The sequence below is a fragment of the Kogia breviceps genome, chromosome 17 (assembly GCF_026419965.1).
Source record: "Kogia breviceps isolate mKogBre1 chromosome 17, mKogBre1 haplotype 1, whole genome shotgun sequence".
NCBI classification, from domain to species: domain Eukaryota; kingdom Metazoa; phylum Chordata; class Mammalia; order Artiodactyla; family Physeteridae; genus Kogia; species Kogia breviceps.
In genome coordinates, this window is record NC_081326.1 from 63,331,844 (window position 1) to 63,349,433 (window position 17,590).

The following is a 17,590-nucleotide window of genomic DNA, read 5'->3' on the forward strand; positions in this document are numbered from 1 at the left end:
GCTCACTCGCCAGCCGCTCACCTCCTACTGTGCGGCCCGGTTCCTAACAGGCCCGGGGGTTGGGGACCCCTGCTCTAGAGGGCTGGTTCCTATCAGGGTAACTGTTTCATCAGGAGACACAATTAATAGATCCATTAAACTTTAACCTACTGAGGTTTCCCAGTAATTTTAGGCTCCTTGTGCCAAGAGACCAGCAGACAAGAAAGAATCACCATCCTGGCTGGAGTAATTGAATCTGATCAGGAGGAACTGGAGTTACTGACAATGAGGGCAGAAAGGAATATATATCATACTCCATGCATCCACTAGGGTGTGTCTTTGATACTTCCCTACCCAATATCAGGAGTAAAATGGGCAACTTCCAAAATGTCAGAGTAAGGACCTCCAAAAACTGGCTCTTCCATAAAAAGCAGTGAGAACACTGGCAAAAATTGTCAAAATCAACCTTTTCAGAATTCTAGAAACTAAAGGCTTGTGACAATCTAAGAAGCATTCATTCAAGAAAAACAGCTAAGTCTTGATTAAAAAGGAAAGCTTCTGGCTTTTTACCTTGCTCTATTCCCAGCCCCTCACCTCTAATACAGTGTTAAATTGTTCCTAATTTTAGGGAGAATACCTCTACTGTGTTTCATCATTAAGTTATATACTGTCCTTAGGTAGTATCCATAGAGTCCCATTATAATGCTGTTTTTAAAAAATCATCCTTTTTCCACTGCACTGTAGTGTCACTTTTATGATAAATCAGGTGATTGTATATGTGTGAGGCTATTTCTAGACTTTCTCTTCTGTTCCATGGGTCAGTTTTTCTATCCATGTACCACCAATACCATCTTGTCTAAATTAGAGCCTTAGAATAAGTCCTGATACGATACTGTAAATCATTCAACTTTGTTCTTTACGATTGCATTAGTTATTCTTGACCTTTTGCATTTTCTTATGGATTTTAAAATCAGCTAGTCAATTTTTTGAAAAAAATCCTGCTGAGATTTTTTTGGGGGGGAGGAATTACATTGAACCTATAAGGTAAAATTGACATCTTTGCAATATTGTATCTTTCACCTTGAAGCTTTTGTTCTACTCATTTGGGTGTAGCTATGAAATGAGAAGTGATTATCAGAAACCTGGATGACAGGATCCCGTCCAGGGTGAAGGATCCTATATTTCCCGTCTGTCAGAGGGATACTATATCCATCTCCTCTAGGCTCCCTGCCTTGACAGATGTTTTTAACTTAGTATTACTTGTACTCTTCCTCTCAGCAGTATCTAATCTCTCAGATTATTCTTAACCATCACCTTAGATGACTAACATATTTGAGCCTATCATATATTTATATCCTAATATAAATTCAGTACTACTGGATGGTTATCACATATAACAACCCAAACTAATAAACAGTATCTTCGCAGTACTAACACAGTATTGTGTTAGTATATAGGGGTTCCAATGAGTATTTCTCCTAAAATCTGTTTACCGTATACCATACTAAGTACTTAAAACATATTGTTTTAATCTGTGTAACAAGCATGAGCAATTTCTTGCAGAGGATCAGATCTTAGGCTGTGGAATCTGGAAAGTGTGAGTTAGAAACCTGCCACTCTTAATTGCCTGTGTCCTTGGACAGGTTTGTGGAGGATTAAACTGGATAATACACGTTATATGTTTTGTATCTTATCTGACATTATTAATCTTTTTTTCTATTTTTCCCAGATGAGGATACTGAAGATTAGAGCTTAAGTACATTGTCTAGAGACAGAGAACTAGTGAGAAGCAGAAGTGGGTAAGCATACTGCCAGGCATATAGAAAGTGCTCAGTAAATGTTGAATGAATGAATGAATGAACCAAAGTCAGTCAGTATGTACTCAACGTTGACTCCAAATGCCACTATATTCTCTCATATTTCCTTTGTTAACTAAACAGCAACAGAGTCTTCCTATTCATTTGGCATTTACAAAACCAGAAAATTCAAATAGCTGAATTTCCATGAGTATATCTGGTTTAATGAATGAGAAAAACTATAAAGTAATTTAGGATCAGAGATTATTTTCCAAGTAGTTCCCAAGGTCTGAGATAAAGTTATGGTATGTATTTATCCTTTTGGGGGCTACCAATACCTACCCTGCTTCCAGCATCCCCACCTTCCATTTGAAGGAAATACATAATACATTGGCAGGGACGGCTGGGGTGGGTAATTCTAAGTGCTTGTTTCCTGCTGCTTTCTCCCACTAAGGAAGCTGCTTGTACCTGCCCTCTGGTACAGCTTGGGTACAGATACATGGTCCAATAAGCTTGACCAATTGCATAGTCACTCTTGGAACTTGAAATCCTGAAGAATAATTAAAATAATTCTTTAATAAATTCCCTTTTTGCTTAAGATAGCCCAGAATCAGTCCCTGTTGCATGTAACAAAGACTTGGCTGATGTAAATATCAACTGAAAATTGAAGCTAGTTTTTACACATTCTACATCTAAAGGCTTTTTAGAGCAACTAAAAGGCTTTTGAACCATTAAAGCCAAATGAAAAGATGGTTATTTTTGAACATAGGTAATTTATGAATACACATACACAGCTACCCCACATACTCTTCTGGGTAGACTCAATTTAATACATACCTGAGTTGTGCAACATTCAAATCAATGTAGAAGCCAAAGAGATTAGATTCAGTGAACTGCAGCTATTTCTTTGAAAGTTTATCTTTTGTCTTAAAAATCCCTAAAAGCATTCTAAAAACTACCTCATTAATGTAAATTTAGATTTAAGGTAGTATTTTAAAGTACTTGCCAGGATCTTATTCAAACCTTCATTTTATAGATGGGGAGAGTGAGACCTAGTGAGTTTAAAGAGACATGCTTGAAGTCATATGTAAGATAACTGTGCCACCACTCCTGAAAGTTCTGGGCCCAAGGTGGAATTTAGTTTTAATTAGAAATTCTTATACTAATAAAATGTGTGCATCAAATTAAGATCAGAAACTGTTAAAACATGGATCGGCAAGAAAGTGCAGGGGAGGGACAAAAATCTTTTCCTTCCTAGGTTCTGTGGCTGGGGCCCTGGAAATTAAACCAATAAAATAAAGATTAACAAGAGAAACACAAGAGTTTATTAACTCATGCCATGCACATATGTCTGGGAGAAACTAAGTGTTGAATAACTCAAAGAGGTGGCTATAATTTGGGGCTTATATAGCATCTTAACAAAGAACAATGCATTGTAGAGAAGTGATAAAGGAAAAGGGGTTTAGGCTTTTGGGGCGGCAGACTGTGGGAAGGTGAATGTATGGGGGGAAACTAATGGATAATAAGGATTAGCTTAATAAGCTTTGCCAGTGATTGAGTCTAAGAGTTGTCCTCTTGGTAAGGGAGAGGGAGACACCTTTACCAAAAGAAATTTATGTCCTATTTTTAGGCAAATGGGAAGGAGGGAAGTGTTGAGGTGGAGAGCTTTTTGTTTGTTCCTGCTGTTTGTCAACTGTCTTCAGCTCAAAATAATCATGTCAAAGTAACATATTTTGGGGTGGCATGTTCTGATCATCTACAAAAACAAAAAATATGGCCTCTTCTGCCCTGAGAAGGAAAGAAGGCACTGCCTGGGTGTTCTTACCTCAAAGATGAGAAACAAAGACAGAGGTCAGAGTTCTTGCCCTTAGGTCACATTAGTAATGAGTTCTTGGTACTTCCCTGGTGGCGCAGTGGTTAAGAATTCCTCTGCCAGTGCAGGGGACACTGGTTGGAGCCCTGGTCCAGGAAGATCCCACATGCCGCGAAGCAACTAAGCCCGTGAGCTACAACTACTGAGCCTGCACTCTAGAGCCCGCAGGCTATAACTACTGAGCCTGCGTGCCAGAACTACTGAAGCCTGCACACCTAGAGCCCCTGCTCTGCAACAGGAGAAGTCACTGCAATGAGACGACTGCACATCACAATGAAGAGTAGCCCCAGCTCGCTGCAACTAGAGAAAGCCCCCGTGCAGCAACAAAGACCCAACGCAGCCAAAAATAAATAAAAAACCAAAAAAAGGGTTCTTGCCCTTGACATTAGTATAATGTGGCCGACCACGGTCCGCAGTTCTGCCTAATCGGGTAGGAAATAGAAAGGATGATGTGCAGAGATGAAAGGGATGTTTTTCTCGGTAGCGCCTACCACTCCCAGCCCAGTACCACGAAGGGCGGCCGCTCCATACATCGCACGCAGCGACGCCTCCGACAGGCGGCCTTGTAGCATCCTGCCCAGTAGGTCGGCCGCTCAGACCCGGCTTCCCGGTGGGGTGGAGTAGCTCAGACAGGAGGCGTCCTTTGGCTTTCCTCCTGCCAAGCAGTTCTGAATCATGTTTATGGGACGTTTAATGGTCTCTAATAAAGCAGCTAATAATTCCCTCCCGAGGAAGCAGTGACTGCCTCACAGCGCCAACGCCTTTGCGGGCGAGGCGCCCACCCTGAGGCTGGAGGGCGCGGCTGCCCAACAGCGTCTGCGCCACTGGGTGGCGCCAAAAGCAGCAAAGGCGGCCCCGGCCCCGGAGATGGGCGGAAACCATGGCAACGATAGGGACGTCTGATACGCCGAGCGTGGTGACCGCGAGGGGAGCGCCCCTAGCGCCGTATTATGACGCGAGCGTCGGCGCGCGGCTTCCGCGGTCTCGCGTGACCGCGGGCGCAGCCTCCGGGCCTGGCAACAGCAGCGACTGCAGAGGCGGGCGGGCGAGGTCAAGATGGTGGCTCCGCGGGCGGGGGAGGCGGGGGAGGGAGGAGGAGCCAGACCATAGCCTGCCGGAAACACCGACACCCATAGGCCTCCCGGGAGCCGCTGCTGCTCCCTCCGCCTCCGCCGCCTGCTCCAGCTCGAGAGACGCGAGCGGGCGGCGGGGCGGGCCGTGAGAGAGACATTAGAGGAGGGAGGGCGGGGGCGGAGTCGCCCGCCTTCGCCTCCGCCCCCGGCCGCCGTCCCGGACCCTGCCCCGCGCGGCCCTGCCCGGCCCGCCCAGCCCCGGTGTGGCAGCGGCTCATGGCGGCGGTGGGGCCCCCGCAGCAGCAGGTGCGGATGGCCCATCAGCAGGTCTGGGTGGCGCTCGAAGTGGCGCTCCGGGTGCCCTGCCTCTACATCATCGACGCCATCTTCAACTCCTACTACGATTCCAGCCAAAGCCGGTTCTGCATCGGGCTCCAGATCTTTCTCCGGCTCCTTGGTGAGGGGGACGGGGTAGCCTGCGTCCGGGAACGGCTCCTCGGGCCGAGACGTGCAGGAAGGAGAGGGCAGCCGAGCGCAGGCCGTGGGGTGTGTGTGTGTGTACTAGTTTCGCGGGCCGAGACGTGCAAGAGGGAGAGGCCAGCCGCGCGCAGGCGGTGGTGTGTGTGTGTGTGTGTGTGTGTGTGTGTGTGTACCCGTTTCGTTGGTGTGTGTGTGTGTGTGTACGCTAGTTTCGTTTCCCCCCCGGGGGCGTCTTTGCGGGCCGTGCAGGAGGAGGAGATGACACTTGTCTCAGAGTTGACAGCGGAGCGGTCCTCCCTGCGAGTCAGTCTCCTGTTCATTTTTGCCTCTGAGCGAGGGCGGGGAGAAAGCGAGGTGCGAGCATGCGGCTCTGTGCCTGCTGTTTCTCTAGGGGAATGAGTACTGGCTTAACCGCGTTCTATGCGACAGCCTTGGAAAAACAGCAACTCTGCTTACGTTTTTGATCTCGCCGTGTGTGACCTTGGGCTCGTCCTGCCGAGGCCTGGGCCTCAGTTTCCCCCTTTCCAAAATGCAGAGTACTCGTATGTTGTCATTTAAATGACATCCAAACGAAAGAGAATATCAGACCTTGAAACTGTTACCAAAATCCTCATGAAGAAGGCGATACTTATAACGAGTCCTAAAATTTTCTCTGAATAGAGAAGAAGGTATTGAGAACGGTTATAAAAACGTGGCTAGGAAGTGATAAGACTTGAAAATCAGTGTCTTCGTTGCATATGAATGGAGTGTTAAAAGCATCTTATACTTCACTCCTCATTTTCACTTGCATTACCAGAGTGAGAAGCATTTACGCTTAAAAAAAGTTTTTGAGTAATTGAAACGTGGCAAATTTTGTTGATGAGGTAATTCTTGTGTTAGTTTTTAGTGAGGCTGTGCTTTTGAAGTGTTGCTGAGGACGAGCTGATGGTGAGATCCTTACCAAGCCTTTCTGAATTAGGAGCCATCTGTTGCTGCTTTATTCCTACTTTTTAAAAAAAAGTGGTAATGTTTGAGTTTTGTTTATAACAACACTTTACATTTGTTTGGTACTTTACTTTTGCAGTGGCTTTTCACTGGTATTATCTAACCTAACGTTCAAAAATTCCTCAAAGGAGGATGGGTGGTGTTATTCTCATTTTACAAATGAGGAAAATGAGAGACAGAGGTTAAGTGTTTTGCTTTTGATACACAGCAAGTTAACTGGTTGCCAGCACCTAGGCTTAACAATCTTCTGACATCAGGCATGGTTCATCTTCCTCCTCAGTACAGCTGCAATCCAGATACAGAATGCTATAATGATGATCATATGCTAGATCTTAAAACTAACAGATGTGAACGTGATGTTCTTTAGCACAAGACTTCTTAGTAACCCACCAGCTACTGAATCCCAGCCATCCTGCTTACCACTGCAAAATGTAATGCCTTCATATTTGTGGCAAAAATGGAGCTTGTGATTTCCAATGTATAGGAATAGCGAATCATTATGTTGTACACCTGAAACTAATATAATGTTATCTATTGATTATACCACAAAAAAGAACATTAGCTAGCTTTAATGTTTTGTACTTAACATATTTTGTTTAATTCTGATAGGGAATACAAGTGAGGTTAAATAATGTTACAATGGAATTAATAAGAATGGGGACCTGTTGGGAAAGCATTTTATTCCTGCCAGTTAGAAGTCACTCCTCATGATCATAAATTAACAGGCAGTTGCTTGTCTCATTATAGAAAGGAGGTCCCAGCTGAGCCTGATAGACTCCCAACCCCTCCCCGCCATACCTCTCCACGTTAATTGGTGACATGCGTGCAGTCAAGACCTGCGCTGATTCCTGGGTTGGGGAGACTGAGAAATGGAGAACACTGATCATTTCTATTCCTGAACCCCACAGGAGAAGAGAGAGTTTGCTAGAGAGAGAGCAGAAGCTCTAGGGAACTTTATGAAATTTGGGATTACCAAGTGTTGTTTTGGGCACTAAACAACCAAATGTAACATGGACTTGAGGGTGGTAGGAGGGGCTTTCCCCACTTCGCTTTGAGAGGAGGGAGGAGGCCATGGTGGAGGAGCTGGAAAAAAGAAACCAAAACAAAATTGGGTTTGAGAGGATTCACATACTCATTCTGCTAGTAGTGTAGCCACTGTCTTGAGTGTTCTTCTGGCATGTAACTACAGAGCCTCTGAGAGCCTCTTGGGGACCAGGTTCTCTGAGAGCCCCTTGGGGACCAGGTTCTTTAATACAGTGTGCTCAGAGTTGAGCTTCAGGCTAGGGAGCTTTAGAGTATTTTCTTTAATTAAATCTTTTGTAGTTTAAGAACACTGAATATAGTAATCTGGTGTTTTCCTTGTCCTATATCCGTGCTTCTTATTTTTGTAGTAAATCATGGAAGTTTGCATTTGAGATGTTAAAGAAGAATGTGACCTCAGGCAAGTTACACCTGCCTGCTCTGTGCCTCCCTTTTCTTATTGGTACCTTTTTAAAGATGGATCATAATGGCGTATCTCTCTTATAGAGTGTTAAGGGCAGTAAATAAGGACATAAGTTCTTGTAACAGTACCTGGAACCTAGTAAGGGCCATTTAATTGTTAGCGACTGGTAAACATGGTAGCTTTAAAAAAATTTTTAATACTTCAATTAAGACCATACTGTGTTACAGATATTTCAGTTTTTGGAAGTCATCAGCAAAATGTTGGTGCTGTTTATTTGAAAATTTTGACCCCAGAGTATTCTCTGGGTCAGACTTTATGAGAGATACAAAATATTTTCCAAATCTATCATTTGACTGCTCTCACATTATGGCAGTGTAATTATGCTAATTTATGACATTTGTAAGAATGATAAAATTATTAAAAACTGGTTTTGGTGGTAAAAAATTTCATTCTGAATAAAAACAAATGTCTTAATTATTTGAGGACCATACGATGAAGCATCTTATTTGTTATTGAAAGTGACAGGTTTGTGTGTAAAAGATACTAAAGGATGGTTGAAATCAATTGTTCTACCTGGTTAGTTTTTTAATAATTGTAGACCTCTCTGTGCTACTGTATATAAATCTCAAAGTTTTATTTAGTGTCCTACCCCTACAAAAAACTATTACTACTATACTTTTTTTTTTTTTTTTTTTTTTTTTTTTGCGGTACGCGGGCCTCTCACTGTTGTGGTCTCTCCCATTGCGGAGCGCAGGCTTAGCGGCCATGGCTCACGGGCCCAGCCGCTCCGCGGCATGTGGGATCCTCCCGGACCGGGGCACGAACCCGTGTCCCCTGCATTGGCAGGCGGACTTGCAACCACTGCGCCACCAGGGAAGCCCACTACTATACTTTTATTTGGTATCTAATAAGAGAATTTCAGCAAGTCAGAATACAAAGCTGCTTCTCATTTTGGAGATCCAAGTAAGATCATATCACAATATATATAATTTTTAAGAATATTAAGCTATTCTTAGGAGGTGTTCAGTGCTAAATGAAATGCAGCCCAGTGCATCGTAATGCTGAATTAACAAGTCTAAATCCAAGGCAGAAAATGCAAGCATAGGAGTTTGTTTTAATAGTATTATTCATATAATGACAATTCATTTTTGTTTTAATAGTATTATTCATATAATGACAATTCATTGAAGTGGAAAGTCCTTTCTAAACATAAAAGAAAATCCAAAAGTTTCAAGGGAAAATTTGATAAATTTGAGTACATAAAAATGAAAAACTTCTTTATGAAAAAAATTCTTTTTTTACAAAGATTCTTAAAAATGGCACATTAAGGGGAAAATATTTGCATCATATTTAGTTGAAGTACTCATAGAAGTTTTACTCTGTCGATAAGAAAAACTTATACTCCCAGAGAAAAATGGGCCCAGGATAAGCATTTCACAGTAAATGAAATGCACATGGTCAGTAAGCAAAACAAAAATTACTCAGCCTCATTTATAATTAAACAAATGCAGTTAAAACAAAATTTAATGTATGAGATTGGTGAAGAATTCAAAGTTTAAATAAAAACTAGTTTGGCAGAGGTATGGGGAAATAGATGAAGTTAAACAATTTTTGTAAGGTGTTATTTCTATGTAAAGCCATTTGGTGCTATCAACTATAATTCATCGTATACCTTGTGACTCACAATTCCAGTTCTAAGAACTTGGCCTGAAGATACAGTTGTGCAAAAACTGTTGGCAAGGATATTCATTGCAGCATTGTTGGTAATAACAAAACAAAAACAAATTGTTAATCTAAATGTCTATGGAAAGAGAATCTGTTCATTGTACAACATTATCAGTTTCAGCCATGCAATGAAGTTGTTGAAAAAAATGATAGTTATTTTTGGTGCTGTAGAAACAACTCAGAAAACCTGTGAAGTGTAAAAACAAAGTGAAGCAGTAGTAATTATGACTGCATTGGGATAGCCTAGGGGTTCTCAGCAGAGATACCGTTGACATTTTGGATGGGATAATTCTTTGGTGGGGGCATGGGGATTGTGGCCAGATGACTGGAGGGGAAGGGAGAGTGTGCAAACTGATCCTGGTTGAGAACTACTGAGGTGGACAAATAGACCAGTAAATAGCACAGAATAGAAAGCCCAGAAACAGACCACCCATGTATGTAGAGAAACTTGATGTGTTTCAGAGGTAGAATTGGAAGTATACAAGACATTGAGGTAAATACAGACTATTCAATTAGTGGTTATTTCGTTATTCATGTGGAAAAAATTATACTGGCTCCCTACCTCACATCAATATATAAATAGTTTGGACTTCCTGGTGGCGCAGTGATTAAGAATCCGCCTGCCAGTGCAGGGGACATGGGTTCGAGCCCTGGTCCGGGAAGATCCCACATGCCGCGGAGCAACTAAGCCCGTGCGCCACAGCTACTGAGCCTGTGCTCTAGAGCCTGTGACACACCTACTGAAGCCCCCGCCCCTAGAGCCGGTGCTTCGCAAGAAGAGAAGCCACCGCAATGAGAAGCCCGCGCACCGCAACGAAGAATAGCCCCTGCTCGCCGCAACTAGAGAAAGCCCGCGTGCAGCAACAAAGACCCAACATAGCCAAAATAAATAAATTTATAAAAAATATATATAAATAGTTCTAAGCGGATTAATATCTAAATGTGAAAAGCAGAACTTTAAAAATTTTAGAAGAAAATATAGAATTTTTTTTAGGGTTAGAGTATGGGAAAAGTTCTTTAGAAATATGTAAAAGCAAATGTATTAAATAATGATTGATAAGTTCAATGATATTAAAATTAAAAACCTCTTTTAATCAAAAGCCAGCATCAGAAAGTGAAAAGAGCGGTCACACATCTGGAGAAGATATTTGCATTATAGATAACTACAAAGAATCTGTAGTCAGAATATTTTTTAAATGACTGCAATTCAATAAGGAAAAACAACTCCGTAAATAAATGAGCAAAAGATAAACTGGCAGTTCACAGAGGAAGAAACATGAATGGCCAGTAAATCGAAAGGTGCCCTCTTTGATGAGTAATCAGAAATGTAATTTTTAGAAAAGATTAAAAAACTCCACTATTTAATGAGATCTCCTTTGCGTAAAAAAGCAAAAACAAGTATTTATCCATGAATGTGTGTTTATTTATGCAAAACTTGGTTAACTTTTCATTTAATACCTATAGGGTTGAACTTTTTAAAAAAATCATGTTCATATATTTCTTTTTAATTAACACATAGTTGTTAAAAATTTAATTTATCTTATTAATAAAAAAAACTTAGAATACCTTTTTTAACCTAAAGTAAGAGTTTGATAGAAAAATTTTCTTTATGCTATAGTTTGTCAAGTACACCTACAGACTAACATCCCAATATGTACATCCCAAGATGTTTTATTTACTTTGTTCTATATCTCATTGCATAGGGTTCCCTTGGGAGTAATTTAGTTAAAACATTTATTTTTGTACTGTTCCGTCTTTATTGTCAGGCATTGAAATGTTTTTCCACAGCTTGCTTTAGATTTTATATCAAAGGTATTTAAGGTACCTGGGGAGTTATGTCTTATTTCCTTCTAATTTTTAGTCCCCAACTTCCAGAAAGGTTAAGGGTATGAATGGACTTTACACATAAAAGAATTAACACTTCGCTGTGTAACATGCATGGTGGTTTGCTTTTTGTTTTCAGCTTGTTTTGTTTGCTCATTTTTGGTAATCCAAATTGAAAAGGCCCTGAACTCTTTCATGAATTGAGTTCATGTATATCTTCAAAGCTCTGAATTGATTTTGATACCTGCCACTTTTCCTACCTTGAGCACTTTAGTGAAGCTCTCTAATCACTGGAGAATTGGGTCCCTGAATTGTGATTCCAGTTAATTCTATGCACCACTGTCCCAAGGTGATTTTTCTTTATAAAGTAGCATTTATATATAGCCTTGATTACTTATTGCAGGTCACTCTTAAATCCTATTGAGGAAACTGCCCTGGGGCTTAATTTTCTTAGGCCTACAGGTTAAATATCAAGAGTTGCATGTCTGAATTGTGAAAATGCAACATATTATTGACAATACTTCCCTAAGGCCATGAGAGGGAATATTACTTGAGAGACTTGGAAAGTTGACTTTTTTTCCTGTGAAATGAGAGCTGATTCTACATTCCATACACAGGAACATGAGTATAAAGGAAAAATTTAAGAATTTAAAAAATTAAAATAATTTTAATAATAAATTTAAAATAACAATAATAAAATCATTTTATACTATTCTTGAAATGTTTGGTCATTATTAAATCTTGGGGAATAATTTTAATCAAAGAGTAGTATCAGGGGCTTCCCTGGTGGCACAGTGGCTAAGAATCTGCCTGCCAATGCAGGGAACGTGGGTTCGAGCCGTGGTCCGGGAAGATCCCACATGCCAGGGAGCAACTAAGCCCGTGCACCAGAACTACTGAGCCCACATGCCACAACTACTAAAGCCTGCATGTCTAGAGCCCGCGCTCACCGCAACTAGAGAAAGCCCACGCACAGCAACGAAGACCCAACGCAGCCAAAAATAAAATAAATAAATTAATTTTTTAAAAAAAGATTAAATGGAGACAAATCAACTTTAGGGGTGTTTACTTAAAAAAAAAAAAAAAAAAAGAGTAGTATCAGATTGTTACTTGCTAGGAGACATCCAAACTTGAAGGTTGTAGTCTCACTACATTATTTGTCTGTCACACTCTCTGTTGTCCAGAAGTATTTCTAAAACCCAAATAATTCCTTAATCTGTGTAAAAATAAGCTTCCGGGGGAAGAAAAGCTATTAGAATAAAAAGATCTGGTTATAAGTTACAGCAAAGTTCATGAATATTCACAGGTAAAGATTAATGTACCACTTTGTGAATAGCAAGTCCCTGCTTGACAGTTCCTGCTTGACTTTCTCCCTTTTAAAAAGTAACATATAATAGAACTGAAGTTATCTTGGTTTTGTTTTGACGCATTTTAGGAGATTGTTTTGTTTCAGGAAAAAATACTTCTGTTTTTCTGTATAGAGAAAGTAAGATTACATATGGCATATGGTGGCTGAGTAAATTCCATTTCCTGTTACCTTCCACAGGAAGGGTTTCTAAACCTGCTCAAAAAAAAAAAAAAGCCCCCTTTGGGCCTCTCACGTTGCAGAGCACAGACTCCGCGGCCATGGCTCACGGGCCCAGCCGCTCCACGGTATGTGGGACCTTCCCGGACCAGGGCACGAACCTGTATCCCCTGCATCGGCAGGCGGACTCTCAACCACTGCGCCACCAGGGAAGCCCAGAAAAGCCCATTTTCTGTTGAAAGGGCTCTTTGGGAGGATTATTAGTGGCCCACTTGTTCAGTGAATTGGATGGTTCTTGCGCATAGGTTGATGTACATTCCAGGTGATTGTTTTCTTTTGTTGTCCTTTTCACAAATGACCTGACAAATAGGCACAGGATAAAATTTTAAGTTTGTGGGCAAAGTCATCATTTGGAGGAACTTGGCCCTTGCTTTTAACCGCAGTAGATTGGGGAATGGCTCTATTGTATTATGCAGTGTTGGTCTTGGTTGCATGCTGAAATCAGGTGGATAGATGGATGTTTAATTTGGAGTTTGTCACTTTTTCTGTACTCCAGGGTCTGATTTCTCAGCTTTGTCTTAACCTTGTCATAGGTTTCAATTTCCAAGTGGGCTGTATTTTATGGTTGCCTTTAAAAACAGAACACAGAATTCAACAGAAACGTTTATTTCCCCAATTATTTTGTTTTTATTGTATTTATTATTTTCTAAAAAATATTTCGGGATCTATAGATGTAAAAGGTAGGATCCTTGCTTGCTATCAAGGACCCTATATATAATAGGGTAGGTAGCTACTCAGATAACTACAAACTTCAGTATCAGGTGGTGTATGAGTATTAGGAGTTTCGCCAAGTTCTGTAGATATGCTGAAGGAACAGTCAGTAGCAGAAAAAGTGGGTCTGTAGGATGGGTAGGATTTGAACAGTCAGGGATTTGGGAAGTTGATGGGGCCGTTCTGCCAGGCAAAGAGAAGAATGTAAATACAGATGTAATTATGGCAGAGAAGAAGGGGTATGTTTGGGAAAGAAATCTGGGGCATTGGTGTGTGTGTTGGGAGGAATATTACTTTAAAGCCAATTGGGTCCTTGAATGTTAGGACAAGGAGTGTAGTTTTTTTTTTTTTTTTCTCGCGGTACGCGGGCCTCTCACTGTTGAGGCCTCTCCCGTTGCGGAGCACAGGCTCCGGACGCACAGGCTCAGCGGCCATGGCTCACGGGCCCAGCCGCTCCGCGGCACGTGGGATCCTCCCGGACCAGGGCACGAACCTGCGTCCCCTGCGTTGCCAGGTGGACTCTCAACCACTGCACCACCAGGGAAGCCCAAGGAGTGTAGATTTTAATTGATAGTAATTTCAGAGCTGCTGCAGTATTTTGAGCAGAGACATGAAGAAAGGCAATTTGGTGATGGCTTGTAGATGGTTTTGGATGAGAGAGTTTTCAGACACAGACTAATAGGTGGGTGTCACTGAGAAAAGGGAGGTATAGGTATTAGTAAAATTTGTCACTGATTGTCAGAATTTGAGGATGAGGGGCTAGAGGTACTGTTAGGAGAATAACAATGGTACCTGTAACTGACATTGGAAATCGCAAGGAAGAGCTGTTTGAGGCAAGAGTAGGTTCAGTAGGTTTTAGAAGTTTTGAGTGTTGCACTTGTAACATAGAAGTGGAAGTAGGTGAATATTTGGGTGTGGTTCCCATAGCTGAAACCTTGGATAATGTTTATCGTAATCTCACTTAAAAATTTGTCAGAGCACCAAGAAAGATGGTGCTGGAGGCACAACAGACTATACATTGGTTGCTTACGGTTGGGGGGGGGGAAGATTTATTAAAACATATTGTGGTTTTTCTGAATGTTACTTTTGTAATTTGAAGAACAGTAAAAAGGGTTGACTATTTGAAGAAAAAGATGCAAACATACAGGAAAAAGGAAACTTGGAGGAAATGTCTGGTATCTGTAGGAAAGTATGTACAGAAAAAAAGTGAATTTGGACCTGAGGGAGAATACTCAAATTTAAGGAGCAGGAAAAATAAGAGCCAGCAGGAGTTCAGTTTGAGTAAAAGGAGGAATTAGGGGTAAGTGTGAAACTTAAACTTGATTTCCTAAAGAACACGTTTAAGAAAAAGAAATCTCAGATTTAATAGGAACAAAAGTTTTCCACTTGGGTTATTTTTAATTCTTAATGTTTTTGTAATGGAATTATCTTAAATATTTTTAATAATTATGAATATGTTCTTTCAAGTTTAAAACTTGTTAAACTGTGTATATCATGACAAACTCATCTTGAAGACAATCTAGTAATTTGGTGTCTGGACATAAACTACTACTTGAATTACTTTGGAAATTAGAAAATAAGGGGTAGGAGTTTTAAGGATAATACGTTTGATCTGTCCTGTTGAACTTTGACTTTATAAAAAACATTTATTGGCCTTTAAGCCTAAATTGTCTTGAGGCTTAACGTTCATCAGTTTGAAAATATTCCTACTTCCTTACTAAAGGAAGAATATCGTAACTGTTAGTGGAAAAAACATTCTTTAAAAATGTTTCATTCGAATTTCCTTTCTTTTTTTTTAAGGTATATTTGTATCCAGTATTGTTCTGATCTTGTCACAACGATCACTTTTCAAGTTTTACATGTACAGCTCAGCCTTTCTATTAGCTGCAACTTCAGTGTTGGTAAATTATTATGCTGCTTTGCACATTGACTTCTATGGTGCCTACAACACATCAGCTTTTGGAATTGAGCTGCTTCCTCGAAAAGGGCCCTCGCTGTGGATGGCACTCATTGTTCTACAGCTAACATTTGGAATTGGATACATTACACTACTCCAAATTCATTCCGTCTATTCACAGTTAATTATTTTGGATCTCTTGGTTCCTGTAATAGGCTTAATCACAGAGCTACCGTTACACATCCGAGAGACTTTAGTTTTTACTTCTTCCTTGATTCTCACATTAAATACAGTGCTTGTCTTGGCAGTGAAACTTAAGTGGTTTTATTATTCCACAAGATACGTTTATCTTTTAGTGAGGCACATGTATCGAATTTATGGATTACAGTTATTAATGGAGGACACATGGAAGAGGATTCGCTTCCCAGATGTACTGAGAGTCTTTTGGCTGACAAGAATTACAGCTCAGGCTACAGTATTAATGTACATTTTAAGGATGGCAAATGAAACTGATTCCTTCTTTATTTCTTGGGATGATTTCTGGGACCTCATTTGTAATCTTATAATTAGTGGATGTGATTCTACACTCACTGTACTGGGCATGAGTGCTGTAATTTCCTCAATAGCCCATTATTTGGGTCTTGGAATATTGGCCTTTATTGGATCAACTGAAGAAGATGACAGGCGGCTTGGCTTTGTAGCACCTGTTTTATTTTTTATTTTGGCTCTTCAGACTGGTTTAAGTGGGCTAAGACCAGAAGAGAGACTTATTCGCCTAAGTAGAAACATGTGCCTTTTATTAACAGCAGTCCTGCATTTCATCCATGGAATGACAGACCCTGTATTAATGTCTCTCAGTGCCTCTCACGTGTCCTCTTTTCGTAGACATTTTCCTGTGCTCTTTGTCTCTGCTTGCCTGTTTATTCTTCCTGTTATACTCAGTTATGTTCTTTGGCATCACTATGCACTAAATACATGGCTGTTTGCAGTTACAGCCTTTTGTGTGGAACTCTGCTTAAAAGTAATTGTTTCTCTCACTGTTTATACGTTATTCATGATTGATGGCTACTATAATGTCCTCTGGGAAAAGCTTGATGATTATGTCTACTATGTTCGTTCAACAGGCAATATTATTGAATTTATATTTGGAGTGGTAATGTTTGGAAATGGGGCTTATACTATGATGTTTGAGTCAGGAAGTAAAATTCGGGCTTGTATGATGTGCTTACATGCCTATTTTAACATATACTTACAAGCAAAAAATGGCTGGAAGACATTCATGAATCGTAGAACTGCTGTAAAAAAAATTAATTCACTTCCTGAAATAAAAGGGAGCCGCCTACAAGAAATAGATGATGTATGTGCAATCTGCTATCATGAGTTTACAACATCTGCTCGTATTACACCATGTAATCATTATTTCCATGCACTTTGCCTTCGGAAATGGCTGTACATTCAAGATACTTGTCCAATGTGCCACCAAAAAGTGTACATTGAAGATGATATCAAGGATAATTCAAATATATCTAACAACAATGGATTTATTGCACCCAATGAAAATCCAGAGGAAGCTGTAAGAGAAGCTGCTGCTGAATCTGACAGGGAATTGAATGACGACAGTTCAGACTGGGATGACGACGCTCAAAGAGAAAGAAATGGAGTGATTCAGCCCACGGGCCCGGCAGCTGAGGAGCTGGTGAATGATGATACTGATTAAAATAGCATTTGCCAATCATTGAGCTATTTGTTTAAAATTCAGTTCATCCAAAATGGAGTAATACGCTTCACTTCAGTGTGTAACTAAGCACAAAAACAGTACCAATGTTGAATCTGTGAATGGTTTTCCGTTTACTGTGATGTGCTACTGTAAATATACCTCTTCAATTACTTCTGGTCTCTTTGGTGACCTATTTAAATTTGTGTACATTATTGTACATAGAATAAAATTTTCACATTTTTATGCTAAATTTGAACAAATAACTTTTTAATAGATATAATAATATGGTGCGTCAACTGTGCCAAAGATTCCTCAATGAAAGTATATAATGTATCTAGCTCTGGACCCTAGTCTTTCTTTAAAATGGGTGGAAGAGAATAAAAATGCAAATCAGGGGAAACCATGTTAAATCAAAGAAATCAAATAATTTGGACCAGAGGATAAATGCTAAATGTAGAGTATTTTTAAAACTAAGGAAAAAAACAGGCTGCCAGAAGTGATT

The 17,590-nt window shown here is 40.4% G+C and overlaps 2 protein-coding genes across 3 annotated transcripts in view; both read left to right on the forward strand.

The window, feature by feature from the left end:
• TRMT12 (tRNA methyltransferase 12 homolog) overlaps positions 1–17,590 on the forward strand; it is an 83,799-nt gene that overhangs the window by 57,213 nt on the left and 8,996 nt on the right. Inside the window, exons 4-5 of one of the 2 annotated variants that reach the window (XR_010837496.1) lie at positions 1,709–1,778; positions 3,690–3,990. The exons of the other annotated variant lie outside the window; for it this stretch is intronic. The gene's annotated coding sequence lies outside the window, so the exon portion shown is untranslated. Of the gene's footprint in view, positions 1–1,708; positions 1,779–3,689; positions 3,991–17,590 lie in introns of those variants that run through there. 2 annotated transcript variants of the gene reach the window in all.
• On the forward strand, positions 4,711–17,106 carry RNF139 (ring finger protein 139). The gene is made up of 2 exons (XM_059043420.2): positions 4,711–5,178; positions 15,275–17,106. The coding sequence occupies exons 1-2, from the start codon at positions 4,998–5,000 to the stop codon at positions 17,086–17,088; spliced, it is 1,995 nt and encodes a 664-aa protein (XP_058899403.1). The 5' UTR covers positions 4,711–4,997; the 3' UTR covers positions 17,089–17,106.

Bases quoted from the DNA above. Each gene is read 5' to 3' on its own strand.
- RNF139 (XM_059043420.2), top strand. From the start codon at position 4,998: ATGGCGGCGGTGGGGCCCCCGCAGCAGCAGGTGCGGATGGCCCATCAG. The intron at 5,179-15,274 runs GTGAGGGGGACG...TTTTTTTTTAAG, and splicing joins GATCTTTCTCCGGCTCCTTG to GTATATTTGTATCCAGTATT.